Genomic DNA, 18,418 nt, shown 5'->3' with positions numbered 1-18,418 from the left:
TGTCTCCCCGCATACACAAGAAGCACTGTCACCATATATAACAAACTACAGGGAGACAAAGAGCCTGGCCGCGGCCCATCAAACAGGGGCCCGCGTGCGCGGGTCGGGCCGCACGCCGCCACAAGGGGCCAGGGGGAAACGGGTGAAAGTATGCCACAATTGGCATCCGTCGCGGCTGTGGTGATGGATTTATACGCCAATAGGCAGGATGTGACGGTGTGCAACGAATTTTGCCACTAGCTCATCAAGATTGTAACTTGCTTAACTAAATGAATTGTGGGGTTCAATCCCTGAGCCCATTATGTGCCTCTGTAACCCTTTCCACTACCGCCCACAGGATGGGTATGGGGTGCATGATACATGAACTAAACTAATTAAAATAGGTAGGAGGGAGGTTAATAGGCGAGAAGGGAGTGGGTGTGGGTGAAGGGAAAGGGAAGCTCAACCACGCTCAACCGCTCAACCACGACAACCTCGGTTGAGCGGCAGCCCGAGCAGATAAGGTAGTATAGCGTAGACTTTACAAGGCAAAGTCTAGGCTATACACCGGGGTTGACTGCCACGCGTCTTATGCTGTCATGGCACTAAGACTGTTAGCCTACTTGTAAGGAACAACGGCAAGACATGACAGGTTGGACAAGAACAAATGTTTAAACAACACTTGCTAAACCAGTGATGGTACTTTTGAAGACTAGTGCTTCCTCGAGGCAATATTGTTGCACACTAACAGTGCCATTCAAAGCTGGAGAAATTTCATTATAATTAGACAAATGCTGTTTTCATGTTTAAATTTATATATATATATATATATATATGCATTTTTCAGTCAAATACATTTCAATAAATAAATCGTGTTTATGTAGAGGAACCTTTGCCACCAGTATGGTGGCCGAGCGACGCATGGTGTTACCCTGTGGTGACCTGTGGTGACTTGTAGTGACCTGTGGTGACCTGTGGTGACTTGTAGTGACCTGTGGTGACCTGTGGTGACTTGTAGTGACCTGTGGTGACTTGTAGTGACCTGTGGTGACCTGTAGTGACCCGTAGTGACCTGGGTGACTGGACGCCGACTGTACAACACCAAGTGTCTTTACCATGTCATTGCTAACAGTTAACTGTGTTAGAGAGAGCTGGGTGAACAATCCCAAAGGGTACATGATCAATAGGACTGTTCTACTGCGTGCAGGTATCGTCAACAGTCTGGCTGATCAAACTGTCAACCAGCAGCCAGGTCAGAGACCGAACCGCGGGAACATTGATCCCCAGAACCATCGCCTAAATGTACTTATACAGATGTTCAGTAAAATAAGGCTTAACATTAAATACATCCCGCCCATTCCTCTTTCCCAGCCCGGGGAGGGGGCCCTGGGGACGGGAGGGCCCGGGGGAAGGGGCCCTGGGGACGGGAGGGCCCCGAGGGCAGGTCCCCAAGGGCAGGAGCCCAGGAATGGTGGCCCAGGTAAGGCCCGGGGGAGGGGAGGAGGGTGGTGCTGGCGTATGTGAGACGGTCACTCGCGTATTTGGGTTACGCATCCTGTGGGAAGTAAAGTGGTGGGTAGTGCGTGGGGAAACTGTCGAGTGTACAGTAGGGTAAGGTAAAGCGGCTGGTACATTACACAGGTCTGCAGGTATCCGGGAGTGAAGGTTATGGCCCCTGGAGGCAGTCAGGTGGTAGAGGAAGCCTCGTGGCACTGGGTCGTGGATCCCCTGGGGGCCGGCACCGCCGCCCCGCCCCGACGCTCGAAACCAACCAAAGTAGTGCCTGTAACTGACCGTCCGTGGCATGTGCGTACACGTGTTGGGAGCCCGACATGGTCCCTAAGGTCCACGTATGGACCTACAGCCTATTAAATCCAGCAGACTTGACCAGACTTCCTGTCGGCACCTGGAGACAGGAAGTCTGGTCAAAGACAGGGCCACGGGCACGCTGATCACCGGAACCAACAACGTGTAGTCAACAGTTAGGTAGGAAGTCAACACCGGCACTTTGCGTCTTTTCACTACTTTAAATCACTGCGAGCAACAAGTGTTTCTCCTCTTTTTATTAAACACGTCAGTACATAACCGCATTCCTGGCGAGAGAGTCCAGGTAATTTTCTCAACCCTGGCCCGGCTCGCCTGTACTTTCACCATTGCAGCTATAATCCTGGACACTTCCTGGCTGACTCTAGTTCAGTAGGCCTAGGCCGCCTCCTGGTCCCCCCCCCCCCCCGGGTTAACCCATATGATTTGTGGTTCTTCAGTCACGCTAGACTTTAACGGGGTGGGTTTAATGTCACGGATAAACAGGGGGTTCTCAAAATGGAAATTCTAGATAGGACTCAAAAAAATTCCTTTAAATTAAGAGTTTAGATTGAACAAACACATAAGTAGCCTCTTAAGAACATAATAATAAAGGAAGTTGCAGAAAGCCTATTGACTTATACCAGGCAACTCTCATCTATATCCACCCAAACTCATTCATATAGTTTGGACTGAGGACTGAGGAAGAGGACTGAGTAGAAAACAGTAGCTGCCTCTCATGGGACAATAAACCTCTACAGTGTCATGTACATCATCTACCGTCCTCTTAAGATACAATTGTCACTAGTGTTTAAGACATTTTATTCAGGATGACATTTTCCTGAATAATTGGCTGGAAATAAATAGGAGCAGCAACGTATGGGCCAATAGGCCCTCTGCAGTTACCTTGATTCTTATGTTCCAAAATCCTAACCGGTTATCTCAACTTTATCTACTGTATATAGTTCCTTGCGGTTATGTTGGCTTGGCTCCGAAGATCAGTGTCCCCGCGGTTTGGTCTCTAGACCACACAGTGACCACGCTTCTTGCTTGGTGGTCTGGCCAACCAGAATGTTGGTCACTCACAGCAACACAAATGTTAAGGCAATGCAACTTGTAACTACTACACTACAAAAGTCAATTCCTTTGACTCCTGTGTGACTTATGTTAGTTAAGCTATACTGACAGATGACTCAAAGGTAATGAGATATACAAGAACAGAGGACTGTCGAGTGCTGCAGGAAGACATGAAAGCAGCAGACTAGACCGGGCCGCGGGAGGCACTGACCCCCGGAACGAGCACAAGTCAAGGTAGACCTCGGGAAGCACCTCAGTGTATGTAGGAACCCCACACCTGCTGGTTTCACCCGTCAGACACCGCCAGGACGATAACCTTCACATACTCCCATCTTGGCCGGGTTCTCCCACGGAAAAGAAACAAGCAAGTCTTCTGAAGTAACTATACCCGAGTTATGCTTGGAGGAGCAGGGAGGGGGGCGGGGGGGAAGGGAAGGGAACTATCAGGGGATGTTGTTGTTGTTAAAGATTCGCTACCTGGAACAAAAAGTTCCAAGTAACACGGGCTATGGTGAGCCCGTATCAAGGGAAAGCGCCAAGCCATTACGACTGTATAGCACTGGGAAGGGGTCAGGATAAGGATGAGATGGGACGGGGGGGGGGGGGGGAAGGAATGGTGCCCAACCACTTGGATGGTCGGGAATCGAACGCCGACCTGCATGAAGCGAGACCGTCGCTCTACCGTCCAGCCCAAGTGGTTGGCGAGGGGGGGGGAGGGGCGGTGGGGAAGACAGAGGAACATTGTGAAGGCAAAAGAGGAATGTGAAGGTAGAAGAGGACGATGAAGGAACAAGAGGACGGTGAAGGAGAAAGAAGGAGTAAATAAAGAGTAGGAATAGAGGGGGGTATAGGAGAGAAGAGGTGGAGGACAAAGAATAGGAAAACAGGAAGGGAGGTGGAAGAGAAGGATAAAAAAACTAGAGTATGAGTGAGTACAGCAGCCCCTCTGTACCTGACACTGTACACTAATGTTCCCACGGTGGCCGCTACGCCCCGCCCTGCACACTCCCGCAGTGGGCGTGGTTCCCAGAGTGGGCGGGGCACGACGACGGTTAATAGAGAACGTGAACAACAAAGCAAAAAGCGAATGAGGGGGGATACATGCGAATATGTCGACGAACGAGTCATAATGAGAATCCATGAGTGAGTAGGGAGTGGAAGGGGTATGGGGTGGGGGGCGTGGCTGGTTCCCACGGTGGGGAGCAAGGTGGGTGGTGGCTCCTGGACCCCGACCCGTCACCCCCTCCCTCCCTCTTCAAGTTCAACATACAACCTCCACACCAATCCACTCCCCCCCCCCCACCATCACCAACAATTTGTGCAATGCAGGCGCGAGTTACAACATACTTTACACCTGGAAAATATTAGAGGGACTGGTTCCAAATCCACACACGGGGATAACTCCACCTCTGGCATGCCTACAAGAGGCATGCCAGAGGTGCTAAATAGCCCCATTAACAAGTGGCAATAAGTATTTAAGACTATTCTGTGAGTATTAAGGGGTCCCAGGGCTTTTCAGCGTTTTTCCTATCTTGAGGTTATCTTGAGATGATTTCGGGGCTTTTTAGTGTCCCCGCGGCCCTGTCCTCGACCAGGCCTCCACCCGCAGGAAGCAGCCCGTGACAGCTGACTAACACCCAGGTACCTATTTTACTGCTAGGTAACAGGGGCATAGGGTGAAAGAAACTCTGCCCAATGTTCCTCGCCGGCGCCCGAGATCGAACCCAGGACCACAGGATCACAAGTCCAGCGTGCTGTCCGCTCGGCCGACCGGCTCCTCTAATATGAGGAGCTTAAATAATAGACCTCTGTGTTCAAGAGCGAATTTCATGAACACCTTCAAAGGGCGCCTGATCAGCCATTTGTGATTCGCATTGTTGGATTGCGTGCAGTTGCGTGCGGCGACCAAACAGACCGTCAACTGCGTGGTCTATTGGAGACCTGGCCGGTGATTCATACGTCAGGCTGCGAGCAGGATGTCTAAACAGCCTGGTTGATCAGACCACCAACCAGGAGGTAACGTGGCCTTCAGATCACCCCAACATAGTTCAACGTGACTGGACACGACCAAACATTAAGGGACTCGGTGTGTCTTTGTTATTATTTCAGGGGAACACGTCTGGCTCCGTCTCCACGGAACAACCGTGGACATTTTCAAGAGGAAACTAGATTTATTCCTCCAAGGAGTGCCGGACCAACCAGGCTGTGGTGGGTATGTAGGCCTGCGGGCCGCTGCAAGCAACAGCCTGGTGGACCAAACTCTCACAAGTCGAGCCTGGCCTCGGGCCGGGCTTGGGGAGTAGAAGAACTCCCAGAACCCCATCAACCAGGTACCAACCAGGCTGTGCTGCGATGCCTTCTAATGGTTCTCGGAATTTATACTTTCATCAGGAAGTATAAATTTTACACAATTTTCATCAGGAATTGTCCTTGTCCCAAGACCAGCAGAGTGAATGTTTGCCAATAATGTGTTCAACCCTCTTTGTTCGGACACTTTTGTTATACAACTCTGCACTTTTCAGTTCTGTTTTCAGTTTTCAGAAGTGTTTCCGAGAGCAGGCAACTGTGGAGGAAGTGTGGCGAGGTGGAGGAGGGTGACCAATAGGAACCATGCAGGCCAGGCGAGGTCAACTACGCCATGGTAGGTCATGGAGTCAGGTCAACAGGAGTAGACATGAGAAGGTAAGAAGAAGCAGGCAGGTAGCAACACGTCCACTGATGGAAGTCATGGCATACCTGGAGTCTCAGAATTCGGCTCAAAAATCACGCTCAGGAGTCAAATTTCCGACATTTCAGATATTTTGAAAACCGCAGGGGGGTTTGGGCAAAATATGACCCATCGCCGTTTTCAGTAATTGGCATATTTTCGGTGTAAAAAGTCGTAATTTGAAAATGAAAATAGGTGCAGAGAGTCAGAATTCGGCTCAAAAATCACACTCAGGAGTCAAATTTCGGACATTTACGATATTTTGAAAACTGCAGGGGAGTTTGGGCAAAATATGACCCATCGCCGTTTTCAGTAATTGGCATATTTTCGGTATAAAAAGTAGTAATTTGAAAATGAAAATAGGTGCAGAGAGTCAGAATTCGGCTCAAAAATCACGCTCAGGAGTCAAATTTCCGACATTTCAGATATTTTGAAAACTGTAGGGGAGTTTGGGGCAAAATATGACCCATCGCCGTTTTCAGTAATTGGCATATTTTCGGTATAAAAAGTCGTAATTTGAAAATGAAAATAGATGCAGAGAGTCAGAATTCGGCTCAAAAATCACGCTCAGGAGTCAAATTTCCGACATTTCAGATATTTTGAAAACTGCAGGGGGGTTTGGGCAAAATATGACCCATCGCCGTTTTCAGTAATTGGTATATTTTCGGTATAAAAAGTCGTAATTTGAAAATGAAAATAGGTGCAGAGAGTCAGAATTCGGCTCAAAAATCACACTCAGGAGTCAAATTTCGGACATTTACGATATTTTGAAAACTGCAGGGGGGTTTGGGCAAAATATGACCCATCGCCGTTTTCAGTAATTGGCATATTTTCGGTATAAAAAGTAGTAATTTGAAAATGAAAATAGGTGCAGAGAGTCAGAATTCGGCTCAAAAATCACGCTCAGGAGTCAAATTTCCGACATTTCAGATATTTTGAAAACTGTAGGGGAGTTTGGGGCAAAATATGACCCATCGCCGTTTTCAGTAATTGGCATATTTTCGGTATAAAAAGTCGTAATTTGAAAATGAAAATAGATGCAGAGAGTCAGAATTCGGCTCAAAAATCACGCTCAGGAGTCAAATTTCCGACATTTCAGATATTTTGAAAACTGCAGGGGGGTTTGGGCAAAATATGACCCATCGCCGTTTTCAGTAATTGGTATATTTTCGGTATAAAAAGTCGTAATTTGAAAATAAAAATAGGGGCAGAGTCAGAATTCGGCTCAAAAATCACGCTCAGGAGTCAAATTTCAGACATTTCAGATATTTTGAAAACTGCAGGGGGGTTTGGGCAAAATATGACCCATCGCCATTTTCAGTAATTGGCATATTTTCGGTATAAAAATTCGTAATTTGAAAATGAAAATAGTTGCAGAGTCAAAATTCGGCTCAAAGACCACACTCAGGAGTCAAATTTCCGACATTTCAGATATTTTGAAAACTGCAGGGGGGTTTGGGCTAAATATGACCCATCGCCGTTTTCAGTAATTGGCATATTTTCGGTGTAAAAAGTCGTAATTTGAATGTGAAAATAGGTGCAGAGAGTCAAAGGCTGGAGGGGGTTCTGGGAGCTGTTCTACCCCCCGAGCCCGACCTGAAGCCCGGCTCGACTTGTAATAACTTGATCCAACAGGCTGTTTGCAGGCGATGAGTCACAATAACGTGGCTAAAGTATGTTGACCAGACCACACACTAGAAGGTGAAGTGACGACGACGTTTCGGTCCGTCCTGGACCATTCTCAAGTCTATTGTGAGAAACAAGTCGACAGAAAACAAGTCTCAAGTCGAAACGTCGTCGTCCCTTCACCTTCTAGTGTGTGGTCTGGTCAACAACAGGCCGTTGCTTGGAGCGGCCCGCAAATCAAATTAAAGAGGCAGTGAGACAAGCGGCGGCAGGTTAGGAGAGCCCAGGTTACCCTAGTCATGATCCAGGACCCTCTACCTCAGCACTGTCACCAGGGCGCTCACAACACCCCCCCCCCCACCTCCCCACCAAGACTTGCCTACCAACCCCGTGTCACGTGATACAGTCGACCGGACCAGCCCAGGATTCGACCAGATTCACTAACTTGAATGTTCCCACACCACCGGTCCCAATATCCGAGCTGGCACGACAAGGTGATCTTGGCGGCTTGGTTTGCTTCTATAACAAAATATGAACTACAAGATTGTCTATAACAGTATTAACCTTAGATCGAGTGCGACTTCGCAGAGTTTCAAAGCTCATAATCTGGGGCTAGATTTACGAAGCAGTTACGCAAGTACTTACGAACGTGTACACCTTTCGTCAATCTTTGACGGCTTTGTTTACACTTATTAAACAGTTTACAAGCATGAAAACTTGCCAATCAACTGTTGTTATTGTTATAAACAGCCTCCTGGTGCTTCGGAGCTCATTAACTGTTTAATAATTGTAAACAAAGCCGTCAAAGATTGAGAAAAGATATACAGGTTCGTAAGTACTTGCGTAACTGCTTCGTGAATCTGGCCCCTGTTTACTAAATACAGAGGAAAGACGTAGAGGTTTCCTAATAGAACACGTAAATGCTTGACGAATCCTCTACGAACGAACACGTGTTCCTCGCCTGTCGTTCAGCTGGGTAAGGGCGGAGGTCCCGTACACATACACCATACATTTTCTTTCAAGAAAAATCTCTAGAAAGGCTACTCGCTCCCTGGAACCTGTAGCAAGACATCCCCCGTCTCACGCAGACACCATTGTGTCTTCTTCCCACAGCCGCAGTCCATGCAGTCATATCATGCCGCCAGTTTCAGTCATGGGGAAACTAGGTAATATTTCCAAGGCCCCGTCCCAGCCGCAGGCTTGGGTCTAGTGACGCGGAAAAACTGTCCTTCAAGCAGAGCCGTCCCGACGCCCCCGCCAGGAACCACCCGTCACAACAAGAGGCCAACAAGTCCTGTGGGAAAATCGCACACAGGCTTCCCAGGCGATGTCAAAGGAGTCACCGGATGCGCAGGATGACTCCCAAGGAGAAGGCCAACTAGTGGGTAAGTTAGATTCGAGCGAGCAGTGGGTGGACCATCTGGCGAATTAACGCGGTACTCGACTCTGGGAGTATACTGTCATATCAGTGTCACGTCAGACCATAGTGCCCTTGGGTGCACTATGCTAGCAAACGGGTAGGTAGAAGTAGAGGAAGCGTTCAAGATCTCATTACGTATGAAATTGGAAAGCCAAAGATTTCACGTGTATTGACGGTGGCTGGTGATAGGTGGGAGATATGGTGATGAACAAATGAAGATGAGTGGATGATACTCATCTGCATTTATGAGAATTTACCTCCTTGGATCCGCCACACAATCTTTAATAACCTGGTGTACAGGTTGTGCGCATGAACCTGAGTAATGAGTGCGCATGTCACCTGCGCAAAGGGAAATGGGGAAAAGGAAACCCCCCTTTATTGTGGGAAATTACTAGTTCCCTTAATGGGGGTGCGGTGCCCCCATGCCAACTAGTGGGCCGACTGCATACAAAGCTTCAAATATAGAGATGATGGATACCAATAGGCTCAGAAACCTGCACACCGGTTGACCGATGGTTGAGAAGCGGGACGAACAAGACAAGACTCAACCCCCCCCCCCCCCCGCTCGCAGAGTCAGGTGAGTACAACTAGGCAAGTACCCGTAAACCCTTCACGGTAGACTAAGTATTAACTTGAGCGCCGCTGTCTCCCACAATGTTCCGCTCCTCCACCACCAACAGTACACCAATATTCACCTCCACATAAGTCATATACACTTGTTCCATTTTAATACATTGTCACAATTTGTCTTGATTAACTTGTTAACACATTATTAGAGCTTTGATGGTTTGCACCTATTTATATAGAGTTAAGTATTGGGTCAGCCTCACCTGGCGGGGAGCCCGGCCTCACCTGGCGGGGAGCCCGGCCTCACCTGACGGGGAACCCGGCCTCACCTGGCGGGGAGCCCGGCCTCACCTGGCGGGGAGCCCGGCCTCACCTGGCGGGGAGCCCGGCCTCACCTGGCGGGGAGCCCGGCCTCACCTGGCGGGGAGCCCGGCCTCACCTGGCGGGGAGCCCGGCCTCACCTGGCGGGGAGCCCGGCCTCACCTGACGGGGAGCCCGGCCTCACCTGGCGGGGAGCCCGGCCTCACCTGGCGGGGAGCCCGGCCTCACCTGGCGGGGAGCCCGGCCTCACCTGACGGGGAGCCCGGCCTCACCTGGCGGGGAGCCCGGCCTCACCTGGCGGGGAGCCCGGCCTCACCTGGCGGGGAGCCCGGCCTCACCTGGCGGGGAGCCCGGCCTCACCTGGCGGGGAGCCCGGCCTCACCTGGCGGGGAGCCCGGCCTCACCTGGCGGGGAGCCCGGCCTCACCTGGCGGGGAGCCCGGCCTCACCTGGCGGGGAGCCCGGCCTCACCTGGCGGGGAGCCCGGCCTCACCTGGCGGGGAGCCCGGCCTCACCTGGCGGGGAGCCCGGCCTCACCTGGCGGGGAGCCCGGCCTCACCTGGCGGGGAGCCCGGCCTCACCAAGCATCTAATAATTTTTTGTTTGGTTTTTACTTTTATTATTATCTAACCACAGACGTGGCCGCACATTTACAATACTAACCAGCATATATATATATATATTTTCTTGTGTCGTTTATCTGGCACAACTTGCGCAAGGTGCAGTCATTTCCGGCGAGAGGCCAGGTGTATGTGGCCAACAAGGCTGGGCCATACACGGGGTGGGGGGGGGGGGGCCGGCCACCTGGGCCATACACGGGGGGGCCGGCCACCTAGGCCCCACCTTCCTCCTCAACAACAAATCATTTAACACTACACTTCCCCGTCACTCTACTCTCTTTAAGACAAGACACTTAGACTTACCTTAGCCGTAGATGCGTTGTTGTTGTTGTTGCTGGTGGTGGTGGTGGTGGGTGGTATAGAGACAGTCTGAAACACAACACAGAAGTACAACTTTACAACACAAGGCACAAGACCCAAAGATCAGACACTGAAAAGCCATCACAAAGCCACAACCCGACGCACGCCAACAGTCTCAATATACATCAAGTTAGTGCACAAGAATATATAAACAAATACATATACTCTACAGTATAAGACAACCATTATTATGACACAAAAGTAAACCAAAGAGACACATACTCAGACACACAGACAGACAGATACACTATTGGAGTAGGAAACAGTTGGTAACTGTGTACTCGAGTGTAAGTGTACCGGGTGTTGTGTACCTGTACTCCCAGTGTAGGTGTACCGGGTGTTGTGTACCTGGACTTCCAGTGTAGGTGTACCGGGTGTTGTGTACCGGGACTCCCAGTGTAGGTGTACCGGGTGTTGTGTACCGGGACTCCCAGTGTAGGTGTACCGGGTGTTGTGTACCTGGACTCCCAGTGTAGGTGTACCGGGTGTTGTGTACCGGGACTCCCAGTGTAGGTGTACCGGGTGTTGTGTACCGGGACTCCCAGTGTAGGTGTACCGGGTGTTGTGTACCGGGACTCCCAGTGTAGGTGTACCGGGTGTTGTGTACCGGGACTCCCAGTGTAGGTGTACCGGTACTCCCAGTGTAGGTGTACCGGGTGTTGTGTACCGGGACTCCCAGTGTAGGTGTACCGGGTGTTGTGTACCAGTACTTCCAGTGCAGGTGTACCGGTACTCCCAGTGTAGGTGTACCGGGTGTTGTGTACCTGGACTCCCAGTGTAGGTGTACCGGGTGTTGTGTACCAGTACTCCCAGTGCAGGTGTACCGGGTGTTGTGTACCGGGACTGACCTTGGAGGTGTCGTGAAGGGAGGTGGAGGAGGAGGAGCGGGAGCTGAGTGGGTCTTGACTCAGACTGGAGCACGACATGGAGCTGTTGAGGCTAACACTGTCTGCCCGCCCCACCACTCGCCCCGCCCCTGCCCCCGAGGACGACCCCGAGGACGACCCCGAGGACGACCCCGAGGACGAGGCGGCGTAGGCGTGGCTGGAGGCGGAGGAGGTGCGGGTGGAGGGGGAGGAGAGGGTGACAGAGTCGTCCCCCACCCCTCCCTCCCCCGGGCGTCGCACCACCCCCAGGGCGGACGTGCTCCGGTACGGCGACACCTGCACGTACTTGAGCATCTGTTGAGAGAGAAAACACAGGAATTAACCTACACACGTGTTAACATCTGTCTGATAAAAGTAAGTTGCATTATGCCCCCCCCCCCAGGCACATCAGCAGCTGTTGGTGAAAACTTAAGATGAGCAAATTTTCTTGTTGCTACGGTATGTATATCTGTTGTTATAGATTCAGCTACTCGGAACAAGTTCCAAGTAGCACGGGCTATGGTGAGCCCGTAGCTTACCTGGCACAGGAGCGGGGCAAGTAGCACTGGCTATGGTGAGCCAGTAGCTTACCTGGCACAGGAGCGGGGCTGTATGTATACCGTATCCTGCTGTATATATACCACGGAAGAAGAATACGGAACACGGGGAAGGAGAAATTAGAGACCAGGCGCACGTGGACTGGAAACAAAGATAAAATAAAGAAGGCAGAAAAAGAAAATTAAGCGAGGAATAGATTCCTAACATCAACAGCCCAATTGATCATGCCAGCGCCAACTCTTGGCTTGAGGCTTGAGAGAGGGACGGCGGTCAGTAACTTCATCCCCCGCAGATGTACCTCATAACTTAATAAAAAAAAAAATCCCCCGCACTCCACGGCTGGCAGCGGCTCTGGCCAACCACAGATCATAAGCAACAGTACAACATTCCGAACTAAAAGCTTCCCTTTGAGGGGACGCGCTCAACATGCTTTCCACCAGCACAAAGAACCTTCAGGATCACCTCAGGGCTTTTACACACTCCCCGTAAGCTCACGAAAGAAATAAACTTTAAATACTATATAATATTTTTAGCTTACATTTGAAAAGCTATAGTAGTAGGCATCTATCAGTCTCAGGAGACTATGGAGTTGCGCTTTGGTTGTCGGTCTGGAGTGGCCTCATCAGGGCACAAAGCCAGGGTAGGTTGATTCGGGGGAGAAGCTGTTACCCAGGCAGCAGGTCCCCCCTCTCCTACGTTGATAATTACAACAATTAATGCTTAAAGGCTGTGAATCTAATCTAACTTGAACTTAAATCTCAGGATAACTTAAGTATCACCAAGATACTTTTATTTTGAACATGTTTCCCGCCTATTCTGGGCCAGCTTCCGGCCTCACCGCTGCTCATCCTGCACACAAGAGTACCAACACCACCAGCCTCCCGGAAGAGATTGTTTTCTTCAATGACATCACGGTGTTAAGAGGCTAGTCTCCAGACGCCCAGTCCGGGAGGGTTGGCAGGCTTGTACTGGGGAAGACTAGCCCCTGTATCAGGGAAAGATGTGTTTGTGGTGACGGGATCCCGACAACAGTTTTGGCGGGAAGGCGGGGTGACATGCTCTCAGTGGGGAAGATTCTTGAAGGGGTTATACATGTTGGAGACAGAGGAAATATAAATAAAGGGAGACAAGAGAAGGTGAAGGAGAAGGGCTGGTGGGAACTGCGGTCCTCCTCACTTTCTCTTATAATGGTGAACAAAGAGGAAAATAAAAAAAAAATTGAACGAAGAGAACAAGGAAAAAATGGATAAGGCGGAAATAAATATCAGAGAAAGAAACAAAGAAAGGAAAGTAAAGTGGGGGAGAGGAATGTGAAGAATTAGCTAGGAATTCCGGTCTATAAAGTTGCAATGAGCTCTGTAGGTAGAACTCTGCTAGTTCGCTATGTACTTGCCTATTTGTCTCTGCTTTAGAAGAGATGAATGAAGCTTTAGCTCTTTGACCCCGCCTTTCTAGCCGCTGCTTGTCTAATGCTATGACTCCTGACCTCTATAATATCTACATGTTCATTTAGTTCATTCCCTTACCTACTAAACTTACTCTAAAAGAAAGCCTTCAAACATCTCCAAGGTTCATTGGTTTCTGAAGCTTCCATCTATGTCCTCTTGCTCTATTATTATTCATTGTCCACATCTTTTCCCTTTTCCATTTTTTCACTCTTTCAACCCACGCAAGTATTTTATCGCTCTCTATCATCCATCCATCCATCCATCTCTCTCTCTCTCTCTCTCTCTCTCTCTCTCTCTCTGATTGATACCTGCTTGATGGGGTTCTGGGAGGTCTACTCCCCAAGCCCGGCCCGAGGCCAGGCTTGACTTGTGAGAGTTTGGTCCACCAGGCTGTTGCTTGGAGCGGCCCGCAGGCCCTTATGCCCACCACAGCCCGATTGGTCTGGCACTGTTTTTTTTTTTTTTAGAAAGGGTCGTCTCTATATCTCTCTCTCCAGTGACGTTAGAGCTTAACTCTTTCCGTGTTCCTGCCCCATCGCTCGTAATTCTAGGACGAGCCTCGCTGCAAACCTCTCAACCATTTGAAGTTTCCTAGTTAAGGTCAACGAGAAGAGTGAAGTAAGAGCGTGTTATCTTGCACACCCGCCCCGGTAACCTCACACACCCGCCCCGGTATTTTGATTTTCTGTTTGCCTTGGGTGTTGTTATTTAAGTATTCTATGATTAAGCGAAAAAGTCCTTTTCTCCCGTTTTCTACACATTTACCGCCCCTATATTTCAAGGAGAAACTTCAGAACAACAACATTTATCGACTTTGCAAGGACACTCAAAACAACAAATTAATTACAGAGAGTAAATGCATTGGTGCCGGTAATTGCCGAAGAAAAACATTGATAAACGATCGTACCACTCATGTGAACGAAGAAAACTATTTACGGTGTAATTAGAGGTCTAAAAAATCAAGATACAATGATGGAGACAGGAAGCCGGGGACTTGTCACTCCTCAGCCACAGGTACCAGGTAACTATATAGTCTGGAACGTAATGGTACCAGGGTACCATATTTGGCAGTTACCTGGTACCAGGGTACCATATTTGGCAGTTACCTGGTACCAGGGTACCATATTTGGCAGTTACCTGGTAACAGGGTACCATATTTGGCAGGTACAAGGGGGCCTGTAGTTTCACTATACTTTCTGAGAATCATTCTCGCACAATTTCATTATCTAAGACTGCTAAAGAATATTTAAATTGTGATGCAGGACTTTAAACAGTAAATGTGCAGTCTGTAATATTCTGGGTCAAGATGGCGCCTGGCGTACCTCTAACGTAATCAAATGCCGCGGCGACCTTTCCCACGTCTCGCACGTAACGTGACCAACAGGTGACCTGGGATGTTACCCGTCACAGAGTCCGTCCATGACTGGACAAGAATCGTCAATAAATGTCTATACATGACAGTTTTTTTATAATTATTATTTTCTACCACAGACGTTGCCATACATTTACAATGCTAACCAGCATATTTACATTTTCTTCTGTCCTCCATGGACAGGGTTAGAGGGTTAAACATGCATGAATGTGTTGAAGCTCAGTTTCGGGTGTTCTATTACCTCTTGGAGATTCACCTCATTAGAGGTGGATCTCCAAGTATGGTGGCCCTTGATCTAACCTCCCCGCTTCTCCCCCAACACTCCACCAGTTAACATTACAACAATGTCTTGAAATAAGTGGTAAAGCCGTCACACAACAACCTATCCAAGGTCGCCTCGCATCCCAGACAACTTGAGGCACACTCACAATGACGAAGAAACCCTGCAGAACCCGTCCTCTATAAGCAATTATGTTACCTCCACCTGTTGCAATTGCGCAATTCTTCCTCCGCCTTTCTCCCTTGCAACATTCGATTATTTAATTCAATAGCTGGTTGTATCAGTTTTTTTCCCACCAGCACTGCCCCGTATTCTCGTGAATGATAGTGAGCAATTCTTTCAGTTCACTGTTAATGTCAACACCTCCCGGGTCCCTGTCTTGGAGCTGACCTTCTCGAGTCGCTGGCCGCTGCTTACTCATACACGCTGAACACTTGATGGGTTCTGGGAGTAGTTCTGCTCCCCAAGCCCGGCCCGAGGCCAGGCTTCTGTATCTTAAGATCATAATAAAAGGTAGAAGGTCTAGAGAACCACAAGAGGAACCTACTGTTTGTGTCCACCCAAACATACACACATTATTATATATATATATATATATATATATATATATATATATATATATATATATATATATATATATATATATATATATATATATATATATATATATAATCTCGAGCCTTGGTGATTCTTAGTGATTCATGGCTTGAGGACCATTCAAGCTTTCTTCCACATGTGTAGGCTCAGTGGAAGCCGAGCATGCGCCAGGATTTGATAAAAACTGTGCTCAAGTTGGCCAGCACCACGAGTGTTGTCGGGGAGTGTTGGGTCCTGGAGCGCACTAAGCTCCAGGACCAACCAATCCTCATAGACAATCGCTGGTGAAGTGGTATTGGTACTGTGAACGCCAGGGGGTGAGTCCTGGTAATACAGGTTCGAACCCTGGTCGGGTCACAGTTTTGAATAATGTATAGATATAACTAGGTTTGAAACAATCCATTGATACTGCGTCTATTATAATTTGTTCCATAACTCTACCACCTTTTTCAAAAGTATTTATCATGTCTACCCCTAAATATAAACTTCTTCAATTTATATCTATTGTTTCGAGTTCTATTTTGCAACCAAATTTATCATAAAATATTAGGCTACGCCTCCTTCCTCCACACATACGAACACCCAGCTAGTCACACCCACACCACACTTGGTTATCTTGAGATGATTTCGGGGCTTTAGTGTCCCCGCGGCCCGGTCCTCGACCAGGCCTCCACCCCCAGGAAGCAGCCCGTGACAGCTGACTAACTCCCAGGTACCTATTTACTGCTAGGTAACAGGGGCATTCAGGGTGAAAGAAACTTTGCCCATTTGTTTCTGCCTCGTGCGGGAATCGAACCCGCGCCACAGAATTACGAGTCCTGCGCGCTATCCACCAGGCTACGAGGCCCCCACCACTTCAACACACACACACTACAACACACACCACAGTACACTACAACACACACACACACCACACTACACTACAACACACACACACATCCACTTCCTATATTGACTGAGCACAAAGTTTAACGCACCAGATTCTAGCCCCATCAACTATGGTACACACGCACGCTTTGTACTAACTCGGTTTGTACGACCGACATTCAGTCCCCTGGGTAACTTTCAAAGTGCTGGTCGTCTATTGCAATGACTCACGACGCCTTTGTTTACTGTCAGATCTGATTGTAAAACTAATATGAAATTTCCCCTGCTATTTACTCCTGTACTTAACTCCACTTGCCTGCTGCCCCCTACACTGAAGATGCGTTTCCTCGCATCAGTATGGCTCCTCTATGTGTCAAGCTTCCACACATGTTATCTGGAATAGTGGCTGGTCAACGAAAAGTCTTAAGCGATGTATCTGCTTTATCGAAGCTCCAAAGTACTTTGTATGTTCGAATTATGACCACTATTTATTCACTCTTCTAAAGTCAATAGCCCCAGATGCAGCTCTATCAAGTTATTTCCGTAAGACTCGTAATTTTGGGACTAGTCTATCTTGTTCAGGATATAAAAGTATCTATGTTTAGGCTCGTGAAGATCATCTTGATGCTTGCCAGCCTAACACACGCTGCTCATGTGATTCAATTTGTGCTCTCTCAGGTAATCAATTGGATGTTAAATGTACTACAAGGTTCTTTTCTACTTATTAAAACTATTAAGTTCTTCCCTTTATGTATTGCCTGGTTTCCTGATTTCTGCTCTTATTTTTGTGGTCTTGCACTTACCTGGGTTGAAGTCCAATAACCATTTAACCAACCATGACTGTAAGCTCTCAAGTTTTCGTGTATGTGACTGTCTTACATACGTATTCTACGCCCGTGTGACTCAGGGATCGAGTAATTAGTACGTAGTCAGGACTTCCATTTACTACCAATCTTAAAGATAAAAGTAAGCTAACTTAAATTTGCTTTAATAGACGAGGCTTCATACAGCCGTTATTCAACCCGTTTTCTCCATTTATCACTGAAAAAAGCAACGGTATTTCATGACCAGACACGTACGAACCCGAGCAACCCACTTGACATATCACGAACGACGTACAGAAAACGGTAGTATGGAAAAGCTTAAGTTTTTACTAATACATCACATGGTAGCATGGTTCAGATGGCTTTATTATGAGCCATTTATATTTCTTGACTTTATTTAATGTTAGGCTCCTCTTTTTTAAGCTAGATATATCGTTTACTGTAAACACGTGTAGGGTGTGTGGAGGGTGTAGGGTGTGTGGAGGGTGCTTGGAGTGTGACTGCCAGCCATTCCAGTACCACTTCCAGCCTCCTCATTATTTAGGACGCTATCATTCTGCCTTTACTTGCTAATATTGCGACACAATTGTAACCATCTTCACCTACTTATTTCGACCCGGATAATTACTGGCTGTTCCGGAGCCTGTCATCGACAACGCGAGGAAGTTCGCCCCGCCATCCTCCACCACCTTCATTTCCTGCCAACTTTACAAACGTCATAATTACTTCCTAAACCCTATACATCAAGTCTTGTTCTGCCGAGTGAAGGGCGAGCTAGCCAGAGAACATGTGACAATCACCGCGTTACTAGTGTCTCCGCTGGAGTGCAGGGCGAGCTAGCCAGAGAACATGTGACAATCACCGCGTTACTAGTGTCTCCGCTGGAGTGCAGGGCGAGCTAGCCAGAGAACATGTGACAATCACCGCGTTACTAGTGTCTCCGCTGGAGTGCAGGGCGAGCTAGCCAGAGAACATGTGACAATCACCGCGTTACTAGTGTCTCCGCTGGAGTGCAGGGCGAGCTAGCCAGAGAACATGTGACAATCACCGCGTTACTAGTGTCTCCGCTGGAGTGCAGGGCGAGCTAGCCAGAGAACATGTGACAATCACCGCGTTACTAGTGTCTC

The 18,418-nt window shown here is 48.6% G+C and overlaps 1 protein-coding gene across 2 annotated transcripts in view; it reads right to left on the bottom strand.

The window, feature by feature from the left end:
- The window catches only part of LOC123768739 (mucin-5AC), an 83,171-nt gene that overhangs the window by 46,184 nt on the left and 18,569 nt on the right, over positions 1-18,418 (bottom strand). For both annotated transcript variants that reach the window (XM_069316297.1, XM_069316298.1), the window contains exons 2-3: positions 11,328-11,660; positions 10,423-10,488 (exon numbers count right to left, since the gene is read on the bottom strand). In XM_069316297.1, the coding sequence (XP_069172398.1) occupies positions 10,423-10,488; positions 11,328-11,660 (399 nt within the window). The remainder of the gene's footprint in view (positions 1-10,422; positions 10,489-11,327; positions 11,661-18,418) is intronic.

This window comes from Procambarus clarkii, chromosome 83, assembly GCF_040958095.1.
Source record: "Procambarus clarkii isolate CNS0578487 chromosome 83, FALCON_Pclarkii_2.0, whole genome shotgun sequence".
In the NCBI taxonomy this organism is placed as follows: domain Eukaryota; kingdom Metazoa; phylum Arthropoda; class Malacostraca; order Decapoda; family Cambaridae; genus Procambarus; species Procambarus clarkii.
This window is presented reverse-complemented; position numbering and strand designations above follow the sequence as displayed.